A 24,287-nucleotide genomic window follows, 5' to 3' on the forward strand; every position below is an offset into this window, starting at 1 on the left:
ATTTTTACAAACAGCCAATAAACAGCCAATAGGGAGGCTGCAACGTTCAGGCTCTCCTTTGCTCACAGACACTCAGTAATGCACTTATTCAGGAACAGAGAGAACTCTTTATTTTGTCTTATTTTTTGGGGCCCCTCTCCACACCAGTCCCGGGTGCAAATGCTACCGTTGCTACCCCTCCAGAACCGGCCCTGCCCAGGTGTGCCCTGTTAGATTAATTATTTAAACAATTAAGAAGAAGAAGCCTTTATTTGTCACATGCACACTCAAGCACAGTGAAATTCATCCTCTGCATTTAACCCATCTGAAGCAGTGAACACACACACACCCTGAGCAGTGGGCAGCCATACTATAGCACCCGGGGAGCAGCTAGGGATTAGGTACCTTGTTCGAGGGCACTTTAGCCCAAGGCCACCCCATGTTAACCTAACCGCATGTCTTTGAACTGTGGGGGAAACCGGAACACCTGAAGGAAACCCACACAGACACAGGGAGAACATGCAAACTCCACACAGAAAGACCCCCCCCCATCGGCCATTGGGCTCGAACCCAGAATCTTCTTGCTGTGAGGCGACAGTGCTAACCACTACACCACCGTGCCACCCAGTATAACTCCAAATGTCTCATCTTGGTTTGAGCCCTGGGTTTTGCCTGTGAAGACTGCAATTTTTAAAAATAAAAGTTGTCTATGGGAGAAAACCAAGCCATTTTGAAGCTGAGAAAAGAGAGAAATTGATCAGCACTATTGCACAAGCATTGAAAAAAGCTAATACAACAATTAGGAATGTCCTGAAAAAGAAAGAAACCACTGGTATACTAACAACCAGACATTGAACAGGTTAGCCAAGGAAGACAACAACAGCTTATGACAGAAACATTGTGAGAGATGTAAAAGCTAACCCCAAAACAACAGTCACTGACATCACCAACAACCTCCAAAGGGCAGGGGGGACTTCCTCTAATCCACCATTCAGAAAAGACTTCAAAAGCCGAAATATCGAGGCCATACCACAAGATACAAACCACTCATCAGCAGTAAGAATCAGAAGGCCAGATTGGACTTTACAAAGAAATACAGAGATGAGCCATAAAAGTTCTGGAACAAAGATTAACCTCTACCAAAGTGATGGAAAGGCCAAAGTGTCGAGAAAGAGATCTGCTCATGATCCAGAACATACAAGCTTACCATTCAAGCACAGTGGAAGTAGTGTCAGGACTTGGGCTTGCACGGATGCTTCTGGAACAGGCTCACTAATCTTGATTGATGATGGAACTTATGATGGTAGCAGTAGAATGAATTTAGAAGTCTACAGAAACAGTCTACCAATTTATAGACAAATGCATTCAATCTAATGGGGAGGAATTTAATCCTGCAGCAAGACAATGAACTAAAACACACTGCCAACACAACAAAGGAATTCATCAGAGGCAAGTGGAAGGTTTTAGACTGGACAAGTCAATCACCAGACCTTAACCCAGTTGAACAGTATTTTACCTCCTGAAGTGGAAAGTGAAGAGAGAACCAAAATAAAAGCCTGGAAGAATACAATCGTTTGGTGATGTTAGTGGGTTGCCAACTTGATGCAGTTATTGCAAGCAAGGGAAATGCTACTAATTATTAAGTGTTATTTACTGTGAGACTATCTGTTCCGATACTTTTGCACACCAAAACTGGCTGGTTTGCCACTGAAGGTAAGAGTTTGACTCCCTACTTGCATCTGTATTGCAGCGTGCCTTGCCAGATCATTTTTATGATGGTCTTTGGTATGACCCAACCATAAGCAGAACTCACGATCTCATAGTTGAGAGGCAGACACCCTCACCAACTCTCGGTATGGTAGAAATAAAATGTATTTATTTATTTTGGAGCTCAGTAAGGCAGTGACTGGGTTGGGCTACTGGTGCAAACCACTGGTGTAAAAATGTTATTTTAGTGATCAGTTAGTTCATCATGAGCTTTATATTTATTCTGCAAGCATGGTTGCCAGGTTCCATGTATCAGATCCATGTATTGCAGATACTGCAAATCAGAAATGTGCATCACTGTTCACTTCTGCTTAAAAGGTCTGCTTAACAGGTCTAGTTAACTTCTGACAATCCAGAGCCAAGGCCAGGGAACAGACGAAAAGGCTAAACTGACTGTCTGCTCGCTACACAGAGTCATGTTCTGCCCCTATCCCAATGCAGCATGGTGTTGTAGCTGACAGTAGGTTATGGTTGCTGAACTGCTGGTTGTCCAGGTGGTGCTCTGAAAACAATGTAGGCTTGATAGATAATTGGACTAATTTTGAGGGCACTATCAGTTTAGCCTGCTTATCTACAGTGGTGCTTGAAAGTTTGTGAACCCTTTAGAATTTTCTATATTTCTGCATAAATATGACCTAAAACGTCATCAGATTTTCACACAAGTCCTAAAAGTAGATAAAGAGAACCCAGTTAAACAAATGAGACAAAAATATTATACTTGGTCATTTATTTATTGAGGAAAAGGATCCAATATTACATATCTGTGAGTGACAAAAGTATGTGAACCTCTAGGATTAGCAGTTTATTTGAAGGTGAAATTAGGGTCAGGTGTTTTCAATCAATGGAATGACAATCAGGTGTGAGTGGGCACCCTGTTTTATTTAAAGAACAGGGATCTATCAAAGTCTGAGCTTCACAACACATGTCTGTGGAAGCGTGTCATGGCACAAACAAAGGAGATTTCTGAGGACCTCAGAAAAAGCATTGTTGATGCTCATCAGGCTGGAAAAGGTTACAAAACCATCTCTAAAGAGTTTGGACTCCACCAATCCACAGTCAGACAGATTGTGTACAAATGGAGGAAATTCAAGACCATTGTTACCCTCCCCAGGAGTGGTTGACTAACAAAGATCACTCCAAGAGCAAGGCGTGTAATAGTCGGCGAGGTCACAAAGGACCCCAGGGTAACTTCTAAGCAACTGAAGGCATCTCTCACATTGGCTAATGTTAATGTTCATGAGTCCACCATCAGGAGAACACTGAACAACAATGGTGTGCATAGCAGGGTTGCAAGGAGAAAGCCACTGCTCTCCAAAAAGAACATTGCTGCTCATCTGAAGTTTGCTAAAGATCACGTGGACAAGCCAGAAGGCTATTGGAAAAATGTTCTGTGGATGGATGAGACCAAAATAGAACTTTTTGGTTTAAATGAGAAGCATTATGTTTGGAGAAAGGAAAACACTGCATTCCAGCATAAGAACCTTATCCCATCTGTGAAACATGGTGGTGGTAGTATCATGGATTGGGTCTGTTTTGCTGCATCTGGGCCAGTACGGCTTACCATCATTGATGGAACAATGAATTCTGAATTATACCAGCGAATTTTAAAGGAAAATGTCAGGACATCTGTCCATGAACTGAATCTCAAGAGAAGGTGGGTCATGCAGCAAGACAATGACCCTAAGCACACAAGTCGTTCTACCAAAGAATGGTTAAAGAAGAATAAAGTTAATGTTTTGGAATGGCCAAGTCAAAGTCCTGACCTTAATCCAATTGAAATGTTGTGGAAGGACCTGAAGCGAGCAGTTCATGTGAGGAAACCCACCAACATCCCAGAGTTGAAGCTGTTCTGTATGGAGGAATGGGCTAAAATTCCTCCAAGCCGGTGTGCAGGACTGATCAACAGTTACCAGAAATGTTTAGCTGCAGTTATTGCTGCGCAAGGGGGTCACACCAGATACTGAAAGCAAAGGTTCACATACTTTTGCCACTCACAGATATGTAATATTGGATCGTTTTCCTCAATAAATAAATGACCAAGTATAATGTTTTTGTCTCATTTGTTTAACTGGGTTCTCTTTATCTACTTTTAGGACTTGTGTGAAAATCTGATGACGTTTTAGGTCATATTTATGCAGAAATATAGAAAATTCTAAAGGGTTCACAAACTTTCAAGCACCACTGTACTCCCTGGCCTTGGCTCTGGATTGTCATAAGTTAACTAGGCCTGTTCTGAGACTGAGCTATGCTGTAAGAAATGCCTGTTAGGGTGGGACGGTATCCACCTCACTCGGGAAGGTGCTGCTCTCATTTCTTGCAGCATAGCTCACAGTCTCAGAACAGGCCTAGTTACAGTAACTTATGACAATCCAGAGCCAAGGCCAGGGAGCAGACGAACAGGCTAAACCAACTGTTTGCTAGCTATACAGAGTTGTCACTCAGGTTCCACTATATCGAGACTGTGTTCCCTGAGCTATACCAAAAAGTAGAAACACTCAGAGAGTTTGTTCTAGTAACCTAATTAATATAAAATTAGATCATATTGACTGTATAGCCACTGCTAGCACCTTTGATCTAAAGGTAGGGCTATTAGATATTAGATCTCACTAAAGCACTAATTGTTAATAAACTTATTACTGACCAGGAGTTTAATGTACTGTGTTTAACAGAAACATGGAATAAGACAAATTAATATATAGCATTAAATGAAGCTAGTCCCTGGATACAGTTATATACATCAGCCTCGTCTAACTGGCAGAGGAGGAGGCATCGCAGTTATTTATAATGATTATCTAGGTATAACACAAAAACCTGGTTATAAATGTAATACATTTGAAGTTCTTCATACTAATATAATGTATGTAGCCTTGAAAAATAAGTCTACTTAGTTAATTATGTTACTTATTATTTACTGGCCCCTGGGGCCATATTCTGAGTTTCTTTCTGAATTTGCAGATTTTATCTCAGACCTGGTTATTTCCTTAGACAAAGCTTTAGTTGTCAGAGATTTTAATATTCACTTCGATAACCCAGAAGACCCTTTGAAAACAGTGTTTGTGTCCATTTTAGATTCAGTAGGTGTTAATCAAAATGCCATAGGACTGACCCATAGTGGTGGTCACACTCTCGATCTAATACAAACATTCAGGTTAAACATAGAAAATATAGTCACATTTCCACAGTCTGAAGTTATCTCAGATCATTATCTCATCTCATTCAAAATATGCCTCAGATGCACCTCACCATGCTACTGTATTAAATGTACATTCATGTCAACTACTGCACAGAGTTTTATAAATGAACTCTCAGAGTTATTGACTTTGATTGGGTCACTGTCAACCCCTGCAGAACTTGATCAGGCAACTGAATGCTTAGAGTTAATGTTCTGCTATACTTTAGATAATGTAGCTCCACTTAAAAGGAAAATGGTCAGAGAGAAAAAAAATAGTACCGTTATAACGATGACACTCACACTTTAAAAAAGACCACTTGAAAACTGGAACGTAAATGGTGTCAAACAAAATTGGTAGCGTTCAAATTAGCTTGGAAGGAGAACTTCCTGAAGTATAGAAAAGCTCTTAGTGCTGCTATCAACATATCTGTCCTCCCTAATAGAAGATAACAAAAAATAATACTAGATTCCTATTTAATACTGTAGCAAAATTAACCAGGAAAAAGACCACTACATGCACATGCACACCTGCAATATGTGGTAGCAACGACTTCATGAATTTTTTCAATGACAAAATTGAAAATATCTGACAAAAAATTCAAACTACTAATTTAAGGTCAGACAGCTTAAGTGACAATTTAAGTAACCCTGTCATTAACAATATACGTGTATCAGATCAGTAATTAGAATGTTTTATTCCCCTTAGAGAAATCAAACTTCTTTCATTAATCTCCGCATCAAAATCCTCAACTTGTGTACTAGATCCCTTACCTACACACTTATTCAAACAGATAATACATGAAGTAATTGAACCACTTCTAAAAAAAATTAATTCTTCTCTTAACCCCGATTAAAAAACGTGACTTTGATCCCTGTCAGCTGTCCAATTATCGGCCAATATCAAGCCTCCCCTTTATCTCCAAGATCCTAGAAAAAGCTGTAGCACAGCAGTTATGCTTACAACCCTGATTCCAAAAACATTGAGACAAAGTACAGATTGTAAATAAAAACGGAATGCAATAATTTACTGTAGCAGTTCGGATGGGTGGGTGGAGCACAGAAGGACGGCAGGCCAGAACTGAGTTCACAAAACCCGTTTATTTTAGCTTTTCAGCATTAACTATACACATATACACACACACACTCCCATTGTCTGGTTGGGGAGAGAGAGCCCTCTCTGCTCTCGCTCTCTTCCTTAAATAGGGCGCGGTCACTAGGGAAGACACACAAACACATTAATCAACCTCAGGTGCAGTGATTCTGCCACTTACCTTCCCCGACTCTGCCCTCTGGTCACAGACCAATGCTTGGCCACGCCCCTGCTGCCACATACCCCCACCCGGCCTGCAGCCGACTCCCCCCCCCCCCCCCTGACGGGAGAGGAAGTCCGCCACAGCCATCTGCGCCCCCGGCCTGTGGATCACCTTGAAGTTGAAGGGTTGGAGTGCCAGATACCAACAGGTGATCCGCGCGTTGGCATCCTTCATGCGGTGGAGCCACTGGAGGGGCGCATGGTCCGAACAGAGGGTGAAAGGGCGTCCCAGCAGGTAGTAACGGAGGGCGAGGACAGCCCACTTGATCGCTAGGCACTCCTTTTCAATGGTGCTGTAGCGCCCCTCACGCACCGACAGCTTCCTACTGATATACAACACTGGGCGGTCCTCCCCCTCCACCTCCTGGGACAAAACAGCCCCCAGCCCTCTGTCCGACGCATCCGTCTGTAACATAAAGGGGAGAGAAAAGTCAGGGGAGTGTAAAAGTGGCCCCCCACACAGTGCAGCCTTTACCTCAGAAAAAGCCCTCTGGCATTGCTCTGTCCACTGGACCGGATCTGGAGCCCCCTTTTTAGTCAGATCAGTCAGCGGGCTGGTGATGTCCGAATAGTTAGGTATAAACTTACGATAATAGCCCGCCAGCCCCAGGAACTGTCTCACCCCCTTTTTGGTCTTGGGCCTCAGGCAGGCCGCAATTGCCGCCGTCTTGTTAATTTGGGGACGCACCTGCCCGTTGCCCAAGTGGATGACCAGATACCGTACTTCCACCCACCCAATCGCACACTTCTTCGGGTTGGCTGTGAGACCCGCTCGCCTCAGTGACCTAAGGACGGCCCTCAGATGTTGGAGGTGCCTCGGACAGTCATCTCATCTCATTATCTCTAGCCGCTTTATCCTGTTCTACAGGGTCGCAGGCAAGCTGGAGCCTATCCCAGCTGACTACGGGCGAAAGGCGGGGTACACCCTGGACAAGTCGCCAGGTAATCACAGGGCTGACACATAGACACAGACAACCATTCACACCTACGGTCAATTTAGAGTCACCAGTTAACCTAACTTGCATGTCTTTGGACTGTGGGGGAAACCGGAGCACCCGGAGGAAACCCACACGGACATGGGGAGAACATGCAAACTCCGCACAGAAAGGCCCTCGCCGGCCACAGGGCTCGAACCCGGACCTTCTTGCTGTGAGGTGACAGCGTTAACCACTACACCACCGTGCCGCCCTGGACAGTCATTACTATAGATAATGATATCGTCGAGATACGTGGCCGCACTGGTGGTGTGGGGGCGGAGGACCCTATCCATCAGCCGCTGAAACATAGCGGGCACCCCAAACAGCCCAAAAGGAAGTGTGACAAACTGGTGTAAGCCGAACGGTGTGGAAAAGGCCATTTTTTCTCGGGATAATGGAGTCAAGGGGATCTGCCAATAACCCTTTTTTAAATCCAGTGTCGAGTAAAAGCGAGCTGTGCCTAGTCGATCGAGCAACTCATCAATATAAGGCATTGGGTACGCGTCGAATTTAGACACCGCGTTGACTTTCCTATAATCTACACAGAACCGGACTGACCCATCGGCCTTGGGTACCAAGACCACCGGGCTGCTCCTTTCACTGTGGGACTCCTCGACGATGCCCATTTCGAGCATGGCCTCGAGTTCTTCCCGAACCACTTTTTTCTTGTGTTCAGGTAGCCTGTAAGAGCGGCTACGCACTACCACCCCCGGGGGCATCTCAATGTGGTGCTCTATGAGGTTGGTGTGGCCGGGCAGGGGTGAGAATACGTCCGAAAACTCGGTCTGCAAGTGGGCAACCTCCGCGAGTTGGGTCGGGGAGAGGTGGTCTCCACAGGGGACCGGAGAGGTATGTGATGCCAATGTTCCCTTTTGAACCTCCGGCCCCAGCTCCGCCTTCTCCAGAACCACCGACACCAACGCCACGGGGACCTCCTTGTTCCAGAGTTTGAGCAGATTGAGGTGGTAAACCTGTAACGCCCCACCCCTGTCCGTTCGCCTCACTTCATAGTCAACATCCCCGACTCGCCATGTGACCTCAAAGGGTCCTTGCCACTTGGCGACTAATTTGGAGCTCGATGTGGGCAACAGTACGAGTACTTTATCTCCCGGTGCGAACTCCCTGAGGCGCGTACCCTTGTCGTACAGGCGGGTTTGTCGTTCTTGGGCCTGCCGCAAATTCTCCTGGGTTAGGTGGGTGTGTGGAGTTTTGCGTGCAGGTCAATAACGTATTGGATTTCATTTTTAATTTGTGAAGGTCCCTCCTCCCAATTTTCCCGCAGCATATCTAGAATGCCGCGCGGCTTACGCCCGTACAACAATTCAAATGGGGAGAACCCCGTGGAGGCTTGGGGGACCTCTTGCACTGAAAACAACAAGGGTTCGAGCCACTTATCCCAATTACGTGCATCCTCACTTACGAATTTTTTAATTATATTTTTGAGGGTGCGATTGAACCGTTCAACTAAATCATCTGTTTGTGGGTGATACACACTGGTGCGGATCGGCTTAATACCCAACAACCTTTACAGTTCATTTAGTGTACGTGATATAAACGAGGTGCCTTGGTCAGTCAGAATCTCTTTCGGGATTCCAACTCGGGAGATAACGCGGAAGAGCGCTTCTGCTATACTGCGTGCTGAGATATTGCGAAGAGGCACCGCTTCCAGGTATTGCTTTGCATAGTCCACTAGAACTAATATAAAGTGGTACCCTCGTGTTGACCGATCTAATGGCCCGACGAGATCCATCCCAATTCTTTTGAACGGGGTCTCGATTAATGGTAGAGGGCGCAAAGGCGCTTTTGGAATGGCCGCTGGATTTACTAACTGGCATTCGCGGCACGCCGTACACCACCTACGGACATCACCGCGAATCCCTGGCCAATAGAACCGGGCCATTATTCGGGCTAATGTTTTATCCTGCCCTAAGTGTCCAGCCACGGGATTAAAGTGAGCCGCCTGGAATACCAATTCCCGGCAGCTCTTCGGAATCAACAGCTGCGTGACTTGCTCTTTAGTTTGAGTGTCCTGCGTCACTCGGTATAATCTATCCTTCATAATTGCGAAGTAGGGGAAGGACAGGGTGGTGTTTGGCTGGAGCATTTGACCATCGGTTACTCTCACTTGGTCAAATGCATGCCGCAGAGTCTCGTCTCGCGACTGCTCTAATGGAAAATCCGCGAGGGATTCCCCGATAGAGAGAGGAGGAGCCGGCGGCTCCTCACTCTGACGCGGATATGACGTAGACGGCTCTGTGACAGCTGCTCCTGCCAACGCAACACTGGGACCACCCCTTATTAAACTATGGCAGGACTCACTCTTCACTAGGTGACTCATTAATTCCCCAAATCCTGGCCAATCCGTCCCCAAAATTATTGAGTGGGTAAGGCAAGGATTAACCGCCGCCTTCACTATAAATTTTTCCCCTCAGAAAAAAATGTAGACCGACACTAAAGGGTAGTTGTGAACATCCCCATGCACACACAACACTTTCACCAATTGTGCTCCCCCCAATGCCTCGTCTTGCACCAGGTTTTGGTGGATTGAGGTCTGATTACATCCAGAATCCACCAACGCCTGATGTGTATCCCCTTGGATACTCACCGGTATGTGATACGCTCCAACCCAATTGAGGGCGGTTCCAGGCGTGTCGGGGATCCGAACCACCACGCCCACCTCCATTACCGAGCACTGCTGTTGGAGGTGGCCCGGCTCCCCACAGTGCCAGCAAACTGGCCCGGGCTTCCTCTCTGCACTGGAGCTCTGGGGCTCACTCACCTGAGGGGGGGGAGAGACAGACACAGAAGGGAGAAACGGGAGGGCACCATGGGTGCGGCGGGCCGGCTGGGGTGGGGCCGGCCCCCGCCTCTGCGGTGGGGGAATGGGGCGAGGATGAGACACAGGAGGAGAGGGAGAGCGAGAGGAGAGGGGAGAAGAGATTGTCTGCTGTCCTGCCGTCGGGACAGCCGCCAAATGGTCCTCCGCCAGCTCGATTGCCTGATCCAGCGACGCCGGGCAGTGGCACTGGGCCCACTCTGCAGCTCCGGCTGGTAGACGCGCGATGAACTGCTCCAGCACCACCTGGTCAATGATCCCCTTGGCGTCGCGGTTGTCGACCCTCAACCACCACCCGCAGGCATCCTGGAGTTGCTGGCCAAACGTGAACGGCCAACCAACTTCCTCCAAGCGCAAAGCGCAGAAGCACTGCCGTTGTTGCTCGGGGGTGTGCCCCACATGCTGGAGGACGGCCTAGCGAAGGTCCGCGTAGGCCAGCCAGCGGTCGGCGGGGAGCTGTAGCGCGGCCAGCTGCACCTCTTCCGTTAGCAGGGCCAACGCGAGGAGGTGCCGGAATGCCTGTCACTCTTCCTGCTGAGCCAGCACCAGGGCCTCGAACCACTGTTCCTGTTCTTTCCGGAGGGCGACTAGTGCCTGCTGCTGACTTTGCTGGGCCATGGCGAGGGCATGGACCAGCTCGGCGAAAGGGGAGGACTCCATAGGGCTGTTCTGCTTCGGCGCTCCAAGTCCCGGGTTTCAGCACCGCTGTAGCAGTTCGAATGGGTGGGTGGAGCACAGAAGGACGGCAGGCCAGAACTGAGTTCACAAAACCCGTTTATTTTAGCTTTTCAGCCTTAACTATACAGGGAGTGCAGAATTATTAGGCAAATGAGTATGTTGACCACATTACCCTCTCTATGCATGTTGGCCTACTCCAAGCTGCATAGGCTTGAAAGCCTCCTACCAATTAAGCATACCAGGTGATGTGCATCTCTGTAATGAAAAGGGGTGTGGTCTAATGACATCAACAACCTATATCAGGTGTGCAAAATTATTAGGCAACTTCCTTTCCTTTGGCAAAATGGGTCAGAAGAGGGATTTGACGGACTCAGAAAAGTCAAAAATAGTGACATATATTGCAAAGGGATGGAGCACTCTTAAAATTGCCCAGCTTTTGTAGCGTGACCATCGAACAATCAAGGGCTTCATTCAAAATAGTCAACAGGGTCGCAAGAAGCGCGTTGAAAAAAAAAGGCGCAAACTAACTGCCCGTGAACTGAGGAAAGTCAAGCATGAAGCTGCCAAGATGCCACTCGCCACCAGTTTTGCCATGTTTCAGAGCTGCAACATCACTGGAGTGTCAAAAAGCACAAGGTGTGCAATACTCAGGGACATGGCCAAGGTAACAAAGGCTGAAAAACGACCACCACTGAACAAGACACACAAGATGAAACGTCAAGACTGGGCCAAGAAGTATCACAAGACTGATTTTTCTAAGGTCTTGTGGACAGATGAAATGAGAGTGAGTCTTGATGGGCCAGATGGATGGGCTCGTGGCTGGATCAGCAAAGGGCAGAGAGCTCCAGTCCGACTCAGATGCTAGCAAGGTGGAGGTGGGGTACTGGTATGGGCTGGTATCATCAAAGATGAGCTTGTGGGACCTTTTCGGGTTGAGGATGGCGTCAAGCTCAACTCCCAGTCCTATTGTCAGTTTTTGGAAGACACCTTCTTCAAGCAGTGGTACAGGAAGAAGTCAGCATCCTTCAAGAAAAACATGATTTTCATGCAGGACAATGCTCCATCACACGCATCCAAGTACTCCACAGCATGGCTGGCCAGAAAGGGTCTAAAGGAAGAAAGATTAATGACGTGGCCTCCTTGTTCACCTGATCTGAACCCCATAGAAAACCTGTGGTCCCTCATCAAATGTGAGATCTACAAGGAGGGGAAACAGTACACATCTCTGAACAGTGTCTGGGAGGCTGTGGTTGCTGCTGCACGCAATGTTGATCGCAAACAGATCAAAACACTGACCGAATCCATGGATGGCAGGCTTTTGAGTGTCCTTGTAAAGAAAGGCGGCTATATTAGTCACTGATTTGTTTTTTTTTGTTTTTGTTTTTGAATGCCAGCAATGTATATTAGTGAATGTTGAGTTGTTATATTGGTTTCCCTGGTGAAAATAAATGAGTGAAATGGGTATATGTTTGTTTTTTGTTAAGTTGCCTAATAATTATGCACAGTTATAGTCACCTGCACACACAGATATCCTCCTAAGATAGTTAAAACTAAGAAAGCCCTACTCCAACTTCCAAAAATACTCAGCTTTGATATTTATGAGTCTTTTGGGTTCATCAAGAACATAGTTGTTTTTCAATAATAAAACTAATCCTCAAAAATACAACTTGCCTAATAATTCTGCACTCCCTGTACACATATACACATACACACTCCCGTTGTCTGGCTGGGGAGAGAGAGCCCTCTCTGCTCTCGCTCTCTTCCTTAAATAGGGCACGGTCACTGGGGAAGACACACAAACACATTAATCAACCTCAGGTCCAGTGATTCTGCCACTTGCCTTCCCTGACTCCGCCCTCCGGTCACAGACCGATGCTTGGCCACGCCCCCGCTGCCACATTTACAAATCTCAAAAACTGATATTGTATTCACAATAGAACATAGACAACATATCAAATGTCCAAAGTGAGACATTTTGAAATTTCATGCCAAATATTGGCTCATTTGAAATTTCATGACAGCAACACATCTCAAAAAAGTTGGGACAGGCGCAATAAGAGGCTGGAAAAGTTAAAGGTACAAAAAAGGAACAGCTGGAGGACCAAATTGCAACTCATTAGGTCAATTGGCAATAAGTCATTAACATGACTGGGTATAAAAAGAGCATCTTGGAGTGACAGCGGCTCCCAGAAGTAAAGATGGGAAGAGGATCACCAATCCCCCTAATTCTGCACCGACAAATAATGGAGCAATATCAGAAAGGAGTTCGACAGTGTAAAATTGCAAAGAGTTTGAAAATATCATCATCTACAGTGCATAATATCATCAAAAGATTCAGAGAATCTTTTGTGTGTATTATGCCTGATGTCAAGACTCTTGTCTCTGCAAGCCTACCACACAGATTTAATACTTGTGTCATTTTTAGGGCATACCTAACAACCTGTGTTTTCTCCCCCCCCCCCCCCCAATCTGTCCCTCTGAGTTACATGTTGGTCCTGGGATTGAGATGCTGGCCTCTTCTGCCCCTTGGACCTGCTTGAGCCATCCTGGTGCCCTGTGTCTAGTCGGAGTTTTATCGCATCACTCCTGTGGAGGACGGCCCCATGAGGACAGTTGAGGGTTACACCTGGAGGATGCTCTGGACTCTTACAGTAATGCTTTTATGGCTGAGGACCACAATTGACTTGTTAACTTTAGGACTGCAGTTGTCATGAACAGTTTTGCACTCAAGTTTCCATCAATGAAGAGTTACAACATCAACGAAACTGTTTTCATGTTAAAACTGTTAATGTTATAGTCATGCTGTCTGTTGTTGCCCAAATGAGGATGGGTTCCCTTTTGAGTCTGGTTCCTCTTGAGGTTTCTTCCTCATGTCGTCTGAGGGAGTTTTTCCTTGCCACCGTCGCCACAGGCTTGCTCATTGGGGATAGATTAGGGACAAAATTAGCTCATGTTTTAAGTCGTTCAAATTCTGTAAAGCTGCTTTGCGACAATTTTTATTGTTAAAAGCGCTATACAAATAAACTTGACTTGACTTGACTTGCGAATCTGGAAGAATCTCTGTGCGTATGGGTCAAGGCCAGAAAACCATACTGGGTGCCCGTGATCTTCAGGCCCTTAGACGGCACTGCACCACATACAGGTATGCTTCTGTATTGGAAATCACAAAATGGGCTCAGGAATATTTCCAGAGAACACTATCTGTGAACACAATTCACCATGCCATCCACCGTTGCCAGTTAAAACTCTATAGTTCAAAGAAGAAGCCGTATCTAAGCATGATCCAGAAGCGCAGACGTCTTCTCTGGGCCAAGGCTCATTTAAAATGGACTGTGGCAAAGTGGAAAACTGTTCTGTGGTCAGACGAATCAAAATTTGAAGTTCTTTTTGGAAATCAGGGACGCCCTGTCATTCGGACTAAAGAGGAGAAGGACGACCCAAGTTGTTATCAGCACTCAGTTCAGAAGCCTGCATCTCTGATGGTATGGGGTTGCATTAGTGCGTGTGGCATGGGCAGCTTACACATCTGGAAAGACACCATCAATGCTGAAAGGTATATCCAGGTTCTAGAGCAACATATGCTCCCATCCAGACAACGTCTCTTTCAGGGAAGACCTTGCATTTTCCAACATGACAATGCCAAACCACATACTGCATCAATTACAGCATCATGGCTGCGTAGAAGAAGGGTCCGGGTACTGAACTGGCCAGCCAGCAGTCCAGATCTTTCACCCATAGAAAACATTTGGCGCATCATAAAACGGAAGATACGACAAAAAAGACCTAAGACAGTTGAGCAACTAGAATCCTACATTAGACAAGAATGGGTTAACATTCCTATCCCTAAACTTGAGTAACTTGTCTCCTCAGTCCCCAGATGTTTACAGACTGTTGTAAAGAGAAAAGGGGATGTCTCACAGTGGTAAACATGGCCTTGTCCCAACTTTTTTGAGATATGTTGTTGTCATGAAATTTAAAATCACCTAATTTTTCTCTTTAAATTATACATTTTCTCAGTTTAAACATTTGTTATGTCATCTATGTTCTATTCTGAATAAAATATGGACTTTTGAAACTTCCACATCATTGCATTCTGTTTTTATTTACAATTTGTACTTTGTCCTAACCTTTTTGGAATCGGGGTTGTATATTTACATAGGAATAATATCCATGAAATGTATCAGTCAGGATTTAGACCTCATCATAACACTGAGACAGCACTGGGTAATGTAGTAAATGACCTGCTGTTGGCGTCTGATCAGGGCTGTGTCTCGCTGCTTGTGTTGCTTGACCTTAGTGCAGCATTTGATACCATTGATCATTCCATTCTTTTGGATAGACTAGAAAATGTTGTGGGAGTTAAGGGAACAGCCCTCTCCTGGCTCAGCTCTCATTTAATTGATCGTTATCAGTATGTTGACGTAAATGGTAATTTTTCTAGACATACTGAGGTAAAGTTTGGTGTTCCACAAGGTTCTGTCTTAGGCCCACTGCTTTTTTCTTTATATATGTTACCTCTGGGTGATATTATTCATATGCATGGTATTAGTTTCCTCTGTTATGCTGATGACACATAGTTGTATTTTCTGCAAAACCAGATGAGAGACGTCAGCTTAATAGAATTGATGAATGTGTAAAGGACGTTAGACACTGTATGCTTATTAACTTCCTTCTGCTTCACTCTGACAAGACTGAAGTACTTGCACTAGGACCGCATGCAGTTAGAAGTAAGTTTTCTGATTATACAGTAACTCTGGATGGCCTTTCTGTTTCTTCACGTGCAGCAGTAAAAGACCTCCGAGTGATCATTGACCCCAGTCTTTCATTTGAAACTCACATTGATAACATTACCCAGATAGCTTTCTTTCATCTCAGAAATATTGCTAAGATAAGAAATTTAATCTCACTACATGACGTGGAAAAACTAGTTCATGCTTTCGTTACCTCCAGGCTGGATTATTGTAATGCCTTACTGTCTGGATGTTTCAATAAGTGCATAAACAAGCTCCAGTTAGTTCAAAATGCAGCAGAAACTAGAAAATATGACCACATCACGCCTGTCTTATCCACACTGCATTGGCTCCCAATCAAATTTCGGATTGTTTATAAAATACGACTATTGACCTTTAAAGCACTGGATGGGTTTGCGCCACAGTACCTGAGTGAACTTCTGGTCCTTTATGACCCGCCACATCTACTTAGATCAAAAGGTGCAGGCTGTCTGCTGGTACCTCATATAGTGAAGGCTACATCAGGGGGCAGAGCCTTTTCTTACAAAGCCCCACAGTTATGGAACAGCCTTCGAAGTAGTGTTCAGGAATCAGACACAGTCTCAGTGTTTAAATCTCGGCTGAAAACATATCTGTTTAGTCAAGCCTTTTGTTAATAGTGTTTATAAGATAAAGGAGTAGATCTGAAGCAGGGGTGGGCAAACTTTTTGGCTCAGGGGCCACATTGACTTTTGAAATTTGCCAGGCGGGCCGGGCCAACACCAAATTCATACATATCGAACATAAACCGGAAAAGCTTTAGTGTTATTGTAAGGCCTTCACTGACAGAGACCCAAATGCAGATCAGATTGACATTTATTTTAGTTCTCAGTCAACAAAGGCAGAGCAGAAAAATTCTTGCAGTTCAATAGATTGGCACATAAAAAAATATATGCACATAAACACCAGCACTACAGCAGCCACCCACGACAACCAAAATTACTAAGAGTTATACTTTTTATATTATTATGTCTGTAAACATGTGACTACCATCTTATTACAGCTCCAACATAGTTTTAAAAAGAGAAAGTGTTAATACTCACATTCACTCAGCAACCGCTGAGCTGTATTCGTCCGTGCTTGCGCTGACTGGTTGTTAGCATAATTATCATGCTTGGAGGAAAAGTGCCATTTGATGTTATATTCCTTTAAAACTGCAACGGTTTCTTTGCAAATAAGGCATACAGCCTTTGATCGGACTTCAGCAAAAAAAAATTTAGTTGTCCATTCTTTATTGAACACCCTGCACTCACTGTCCACTTTTCTTTTTTTAGGACCACTCACTGTAAAGTTTTATCCTGTGTTCTCGAGATCATCAGTGGCACGGGCGCCAGAATGACTTCCATGGCACGCGCTGCACCACTCTGCAAAAGTAATCTCGCGTGAATACGACTGACTGGAAAGACGGATCTCTAGAACACCTGTCTACGTGATAACACTGATGCTTATAGTTTATAGATCTGCTCAATCGTGTTTATATGATTGTCTTCCGCGGGCCGGATTAAAAACGCCAACGGGCCGGATGTGGCCCGCGGGCCGTAGTTTGCCCACCTCTGATCTGAAGGGTCCTCAGACATAGAGTGTTTTGGTAAACTGAGATGTATGGATGTTGTCAGTCCCCCACTCACTTGCTCACTCAAGTTTGTTGACGGTATAGTGGCTGGCTGCTTTATGTCCCGGGGTGCCCTCATGTCTGTGTTACCTTCTGGCTCTCCCCTTTTAGTTATGCTGTCATAGTTTTGCCGGAGTCCTTGCTTGCACTCAGCGTAAAATGTATATTGTTCCTACTCATCAGGTGACATTGGGCAGACCTAACAACCTGTGTTTTCTCCCTCTTTCTCTTTTTCTCCCCTCCCCACTCCCCTCCCCTGCCCACTCTGTCTGTCCCTCTGAGTTACATGTCAATCCTGAGATCGAGATGCTGACTTCTTCTGCTCCTTGGCCTGATCCATCCTGATGACCTGATCCATCCTGATGCCCTATGTCTGGCTGGAGTCTCATCACATCGCTCCTGTGGAGGATGGCCCCATATGGACAGTTGAAAGTCACACTTGGAAGATGCTCTGGACACTTACAGAAATGCTTTTATGACTATGGACTACAGTTGACTTGTTATCTTTAGGACTGCAGTTGTCATGAACAGTTTTGCACTCAAGTTTCCAACAATGAAGAGTTATAACATTAATGAAACAGACTTCATGTTAAAACTGTAATTACATTACATTGTCTGTTATCACCCAAATGAGGATGGGTTCCTTTTTGAGTCTGGTTCCACTCAAGGTTTCTTCCTCATGTCGTCTGAGGGAGTTTTTCCTTGCAACTGTCGCCACAGGCTTGCTCATTGGGGATAGATTAGGGATAGATTACCATAGGGATAAAATTAGCTCATATTTAAAGTGATTAAAATTCTGTGAAGCTGCTTTGTGACAATGTTTATTGTTAAAAGCACTATAAAAATAAACTTGACTTGTTTCTGCTAAAAGACTGAGAAAAAAGCAGGATCTTGATACACACTCCTAGTCTGAAGGTAGCAAGCTTTCTGGCAAAAACAAACAAAAAACTGTTTTGTAGTTAATCAAGATTGTTTTTCTTTGTTCTTTCTTTTTTTCCGCATAATATTCCAAACTGGTGATGTTATAACACCCAGTTTCTGTGATATGGTCTTGGCTTGAATGATATCATATTGAATGATATCATATATATATATATATATATATATATATATATATATATATATATATATATATATATATAGACAGTGTGTGTGTGTGTGTGTGTGTGTGTGTATATGATGTGTTGAGCATGTAAACATCTGTGCTGCTGTGTAGTGTGGACATTTTGGATAAAGCCAAATGGTCGATCGATGAGCACATACTCACATTTATACAACATAGAGATGTGTGAACACTCTTCTGTACACTATCCTGGATAGCATAGTGGACATAGCACTATTATTATGAATTATTATGACAATAGTGGGTATGTGTAAAATAATTGATACCTGAATAGATATGTCAAGGCTTACAGTCTTGTTTGACATGCATGGATGTCTCTTATGATGTTTAGAGAGCTAAGCAGGTCTTGGGGAACCCAGTCTGCACCCTGACCCGTTACTTTAGGCATTTGCTCACACACTGCCCCTATTTTCACATTTCCATGGTAACCTGGTTGCCCTGGTGAAGCAAATTAATTCAGATATCTGTATCATTTTTTTGCTTTGTTTTTGTTTTTTTTTTTAACCCAAGGGACCTGATCTTGAATAAATAAATAAAAATTATAGAAAAGCAGGCAGTGTCATCGACAAAAAAATTCCAGTATGGATATTGGAATTTTTTTTTTCCACACATTTATTTTGGCTTAAGGCTACTAAGGGAAAAAAATCATTTTAATGGCATGTGTATATCGTCGCTGTCAGGTCAAAACCTGCTATGTGACATTTTTCCTTTTTTACAGGAGACGTAAAAAACTGAATACAACTCTGAAATAACAAGCTGAGAAGCCAGTAAAAGTTTACTTGTTCTATTATAAGCTTTTCTAATTAGCATAAATGGAAGTGCGAGGTCAAAACTGACCAATCAGCATAGAGAACCCAATTTGACCTAAATTGTCACATAGCAGGTTTTGAACTGACAGAGACGATATGCATCTTTTTAAATGCATACACTCTACAAACTGTCATCACAGAATATGACAAATTGGGTTCTGACTTCTAGACATGTATACTCTTGAAGTAAGTTGCTTAAATCAATTGGATTGTTTTATATATATATATATATATATATATATATATATATATATATATATATATATATATATATGACATCATAATCACCCTGGAATCGTGAATCTTTGGCCTTTAGTGACTCTTTGGCCTCATTGCGAGATGTGTATGGGGTTGTGGTTTTGACAGTGAGGCTTGCTTTTGTTATTTCTTCACTGTGAGTTAAAAAAAAATCCTTTATTCATCATTCATTTATGGATCGTGAGTGTTCGGCATTGTTTTCCACTCACAAGAAAAACTGTAATGCGTCTGTGCCTGCATCTACCTTTAAAAGCAAACAAGTATTAGAGTTCCAGCCAAATAGTGCTGTTCATGCTATTTTCCTCCAACAGGCCAACATGTATTTGTCAAACCTCAAAGGATAAAAAAACTTACATTTGCTATCATCATGGTTTCTCTCTCTAGTGTTCTTATGTTCCAAAATGTGAGCGAGACAACCAGAAGATGCGAGAAGACATCCTAAGGTTACAGCACTACTGGAGTGAAGAGGGTACTAACCAGTCCTTCACCTGCTTCTTCAATCCTCAGAGGCGGTATCACATTCCCTTCACACACTTCTCATTCTCTGACTCTACAGAAAGTGCAAAGTTACAGTAAGACAGATCTGTGGAATAAATTGTATTTAAAAAAAAAGCAGTACAGAAGATTGTGTGATAAAATAAGTAGGTAATTGTTCTCATGTTCTCATCCACCTGCTGTTTTATGCAGTCATCTAATCAGCCAATCCCTTGACAGTAGCACAATGCATAAAATTATGCAGATACAAATCAAGAGCTTCAGTTAATGTTCACTTCAAACATTAGAATGGGGAAAATTGTGATCTCTGTGACTTTCACTGTGGCATGGGTGTTAGTGCCAGATGGACTGGTTAGCTCATCTGGCCATACGGCCAATAAGCTATTGCCATGGCTCAGCGTCCGTTGTCTGTCATCCATCCGTTGTCCACAATTCAGTTAAATCGTATCTCCTCCGTCAGTTTTCCATGGATTTCTCTTCCGATTATTTTGTTTGAAAGAACTTATCACTCCACACAAAAATTGGTCATTGTTTTGTCAAATTTTTTGCTAACGAGTTAGTAATTAGGCCAAATTAACCAATTTCCCAGGCCTCTCACTAGAATTTTATCTCCTCTCTCATTTCTCATCCAATTTCAGTTCTGATCGATGTTTTGGGTAGAGCTTCCCTTGAGGAACAAAACTTGGTTGTTTGTTAATTTTCCTATTGTAAACAATTTGTTTACTACTTTTAGTTTCAGTTAAATCATATCTTCTCTCTCTGTTCTCAATAGATTTCAGTTCTGATTGTTTTGTTTGAAAGAACGAGTCATTCTGCACAACACTTGGCCATTGTATTGTCAAATTTTTGCTAACAAACTGGTAATTAGGTCAACTTCATGAATTTTGGGACTTCCCATTGCAATTGTATTGCCTCTCACAGTTCTCACCCGATTTCAGTTCTGATCGATGTTTTGGGTAGATCTTCCCTCAGCAAACAAAACTTGTTTGTTTGTTTGTTTGTTTGTTTGTTAATTTTCTTTTTTCTTTGTTTGTTAATTTGTTTACAACTTTGTTTACAACTTTGTTTTCAGTTAAATCATGCCTCCTCCCTCAGTTCTCAATGGATTTCGGTTCTGATTGTTTTATTTGAAAGAACTAGACCTTCTGCACAAAATGTGGTCATTGTATTGTCAATTGTTTGCTAAAAAATTAGTAATTACGTCAACTTAACAAATTTTCTTCTGACTAAAATTGTATCCCCTCTCATTTATCATGCGAATTCAGTTCTGATCGATGTTTTGGATAGAGCATTCCTTGGGGAACAAAATGTAGTCCTTTGCTGATTTTCCTGTTGTAAGCAATTTGTTGTGGGGGCTGGTCCTCTCTCACATTGTCACATTTCAGTTCTGTTTGATGTTTTGGTAGTCATAGTTCTTTAGATGGCAGGCCAGATGAGCTACTTGATGTTCTGGTTTGAGTATTTCAGAAACTGCTGATCTCCTGGGGTTTTCACACACAACAGTCTCTAAAGTTTGCACAGAATGGTGCAAAAAAAACCAAAAAAAAAAAAAAACCACTGAGTGAGTGACAGTTCTGTGGGTGGAAACGCCTTGTTGATAAGAGAGGTCAGAGGAAAATGGCCAGACTGGTTCAAGCTGCCAGGAAGGATATAGTAACTCATATAATCACTCTTTACAACTGTGGTGAGCAGAAAAGCATCTCAACATGCAACAGGGCAATTCCATGTAAATGTCAACCTCACAGGAGATCCCAAATTTAAAACTAAACAAACTAAATAAATAAACAAATAAATAAATACATACATAAATAAATATTTTGATCACCTAATATGTCACTGTCAGTCTTTCTTTCTTATAATGTAAAACCCAAGCTAAAATCAAATTTGATCATGTACAATTCTATATTATTGCCACAAGCCACAGAAATGTATGCTAAAATCCACAAAACAGCAAAACAATAGCCATCCTAAATATTATTTAAGAACTTTGATAGTTTTAGCTGATATTTAGAGAGTTTTTCAAAGGGTTATGGTGGTTAAATTGCTGATTTTCTAAACTTATGCCATGTCTATTTCAGATGCGTCACATCCATAACGGAATTTCGTCACATCCATAACGCTGACTTTTCCTTCCGAAACTCTGCATGAAATACAAAATATTTTAAACAGAGATTTTTTTAATATTCACCTTGGACCCCTCTATCAAATGGATATCTCCATTTCGACATTAGGTTTACAATTTCACAGAGTTTGATAAAAATGTACAGTCACCCAAGAAAAGTGATACTTTTTCTGTCACATCCATAACGCATCTTTTATTGGCATTTCCTGGCATGCCCTAGATGTACTATGGGAATTGTTCTTGTTCTATCACTTCTCCAGTATGGTACAGCCTTAAAATATGCAACACCTGTTTAAATACTGGGAGACAATAAAACATGCACTGGGTCATTTGTTGCCATTTTGAGTTCAAGTGTCACATCCATAACGCTGGAATTGCTCAACAGCAGAAGACCACATTGAGTTCCACTTCTGCAACCAAGAACAGGAATCTTAGAATCAAGAACAAGTTCCTATTAAAGTGGCCTGTGAGTGTATTATAACTGGCCTGATCATTCTGAATTGATCATTCATTACTGCCATAAATGGAATATTCATTATGTCATAAACAGGCACTGCATCATTGAGTATGAATGTAAATTGTGGTGACATAGCATACTAACCAGTCTCCAATTCTTCATTACAGATGGGTAACATCTGCATTTAGATCCATTGGAAAGATATCAGTAAATAGGGTTGTAAATTGTAGCTGTACAACCCCGATTCCAAAAAAGTTGGGACAAAGTACAAATTGTAAATAAAAACGGAATGCAATGATGTGGAAGTTTCAAAATTCCATATTTTATTCAGAATAGAACATAGATGACATATCAAATGTTTAAACTGAGAAAATATATCATTTAAAGAGAAAAATCAGGTGATTTTAAATTTCATGACAACAACACATCTCAAAAAAGTTGGGACAAGGCCATGCTTACCACTGTGAGACATCCCCTTTTCTCTTTACAACAGTCTGTAAATGTCTGGGGACTGAGGAGACAAGTTGCTCAAGTTTAGGGATAGGAATATTAACCCATTCTTGTCTAATGTAGGATTCTAGTTGCTCAACTGTCTTAGGTCTTTTTTGTCGTATCTTCCGTTTTATGATGCGCCAAATGTTTTCTATGGGTGAAAGATCTGGACTGCAGGCTGGCCAGTTCAGTACCCGGACCCTTCTTCTACGCAGCCATGATGCTGTAATTGATGCAGTATGTGGTTTGGCATTGTCATGTTGGAAAATGCAAGGTCTTCCCTGAAAGAGATGTCGTCTGGATGGGAGCATATGTTGCTCTAGAACCTGGATATACCTTTCAGCATTGATGGTGTCTTTCCAGATGTGTAAGCTGCCCATGCCATACGCACTAATGCAACCCTATACCATCAGAGATGCAGGCTTCTGAACTGAGCGCTGATAACAACTTGGGTCGTCCTTCTCCTCTTTAGTCCGAATGACACGGCGTCCCTGATTTCCATAAAGAACTTCAAATTTTGATTCGTCTGACCACAGAACAGTTTGCCACAGTCCATTTTAAATGAGCCTTGGCCCAGAGAAGACGTCTGCGCTTCTGGATCATATTTAGATACGGCTTTTTCTTTGAACTATAGAGTTTTAGCTGGCAACGGCAGATGGCATGGTGAATTGTGTTCACAGATAATGTTCTCTGGAAATATTCCTGAGCCCATTTTGTGATTTCCAATACAGAAGCATGCCTGTATGTGATGCAGTGCCATCTAAGGGCCCAAAGATCACGGGCACCCAGTATGGTTTTCTGGCCTTGACCCTTACGCACAGAGATTCTTCCAGATTCTCTGAATCTTTTGATGATATTATGCACTGTAGATGATGATATGTTCAAACTCTTTGCAATTTTACACTGTCGAACTCCTTTCTGATATTGCTTCACTATTTGTCGGTGCAGAATTAGGGGGATTGGTGATCCTCTTCCCATCTTTACTTCTGAGAGCCGCTGCCACTCCAAGATGCTCTTTTTATACCCAGTCATGTTAATGACCTATTGCCAATTGACCTAATGAGTTGCAATTTGGTCCTCCAGCTGTTCCTTTTTTGTACCTTTAACTTTTCCAGCCTCTTATTGCCCCTGTCCCAACTTTTTTGAGATTTGTTGCTGTCATGAAATTTCAAATGAGCCAATATTTGGCATGAAATTTCAAAATGTCTCACTTTGGACATTTGATATGTTGTCTATGTTCTATTGTGAGTACAATATCAGTTTTTGAGATTTGTAAATTATTGCATTCCATTTTTATTTACAATTTGTACATTGTCCCAACTTTTTTGGAATCGGGGTTGTAAGTTCACATGTGATAACCAATGCTCATGTATTAGTTTGACATGTAAGGAAAAACAGAAGAGTAATTGTTCTTCAGGTGGCTGAGAAT

At 43.0% G+C, this 24,287-nt stretch overlaps 1 protein-coding gene across 1 annotated transcript in view; it reads left to right on the forward strand.

The window, feature by feature from the left end:
* The window catches only part of LOC132870034 (calcium-activated potassium channel subunit beta-4-like), a 160,035-nt gene that overhangs the window by 119,353 nt on the left and 16,395 nt on the right, over positions 1-24,287 (forward strand). The window contains exon 2 of the mRNA XM_060903576.1: positions 19,677-19,804. Within this exon, the coding sequence (XP_060759559.1) occupies positions 19,677-19,804 (128 nt within the window). The remainder of the gene's footprint in view (positions 1-19,676; positions 19,805-24,287) is intronic.

This window comes from Neoarius graeffei, chromosome 21, assembly GCF_027579695.1.
Source record: "Neoarius graeffei isolate fNeoGra1 chromosome 21, fNeoGra1.pri, whole genome shotgun sequence".
Taxonomy (NCBI): Eukaryota; Metazoa; Chordata; class Actinopteri; order Siluriformes; family Ariidae; genus Neoarius; species Neoarius graeffei.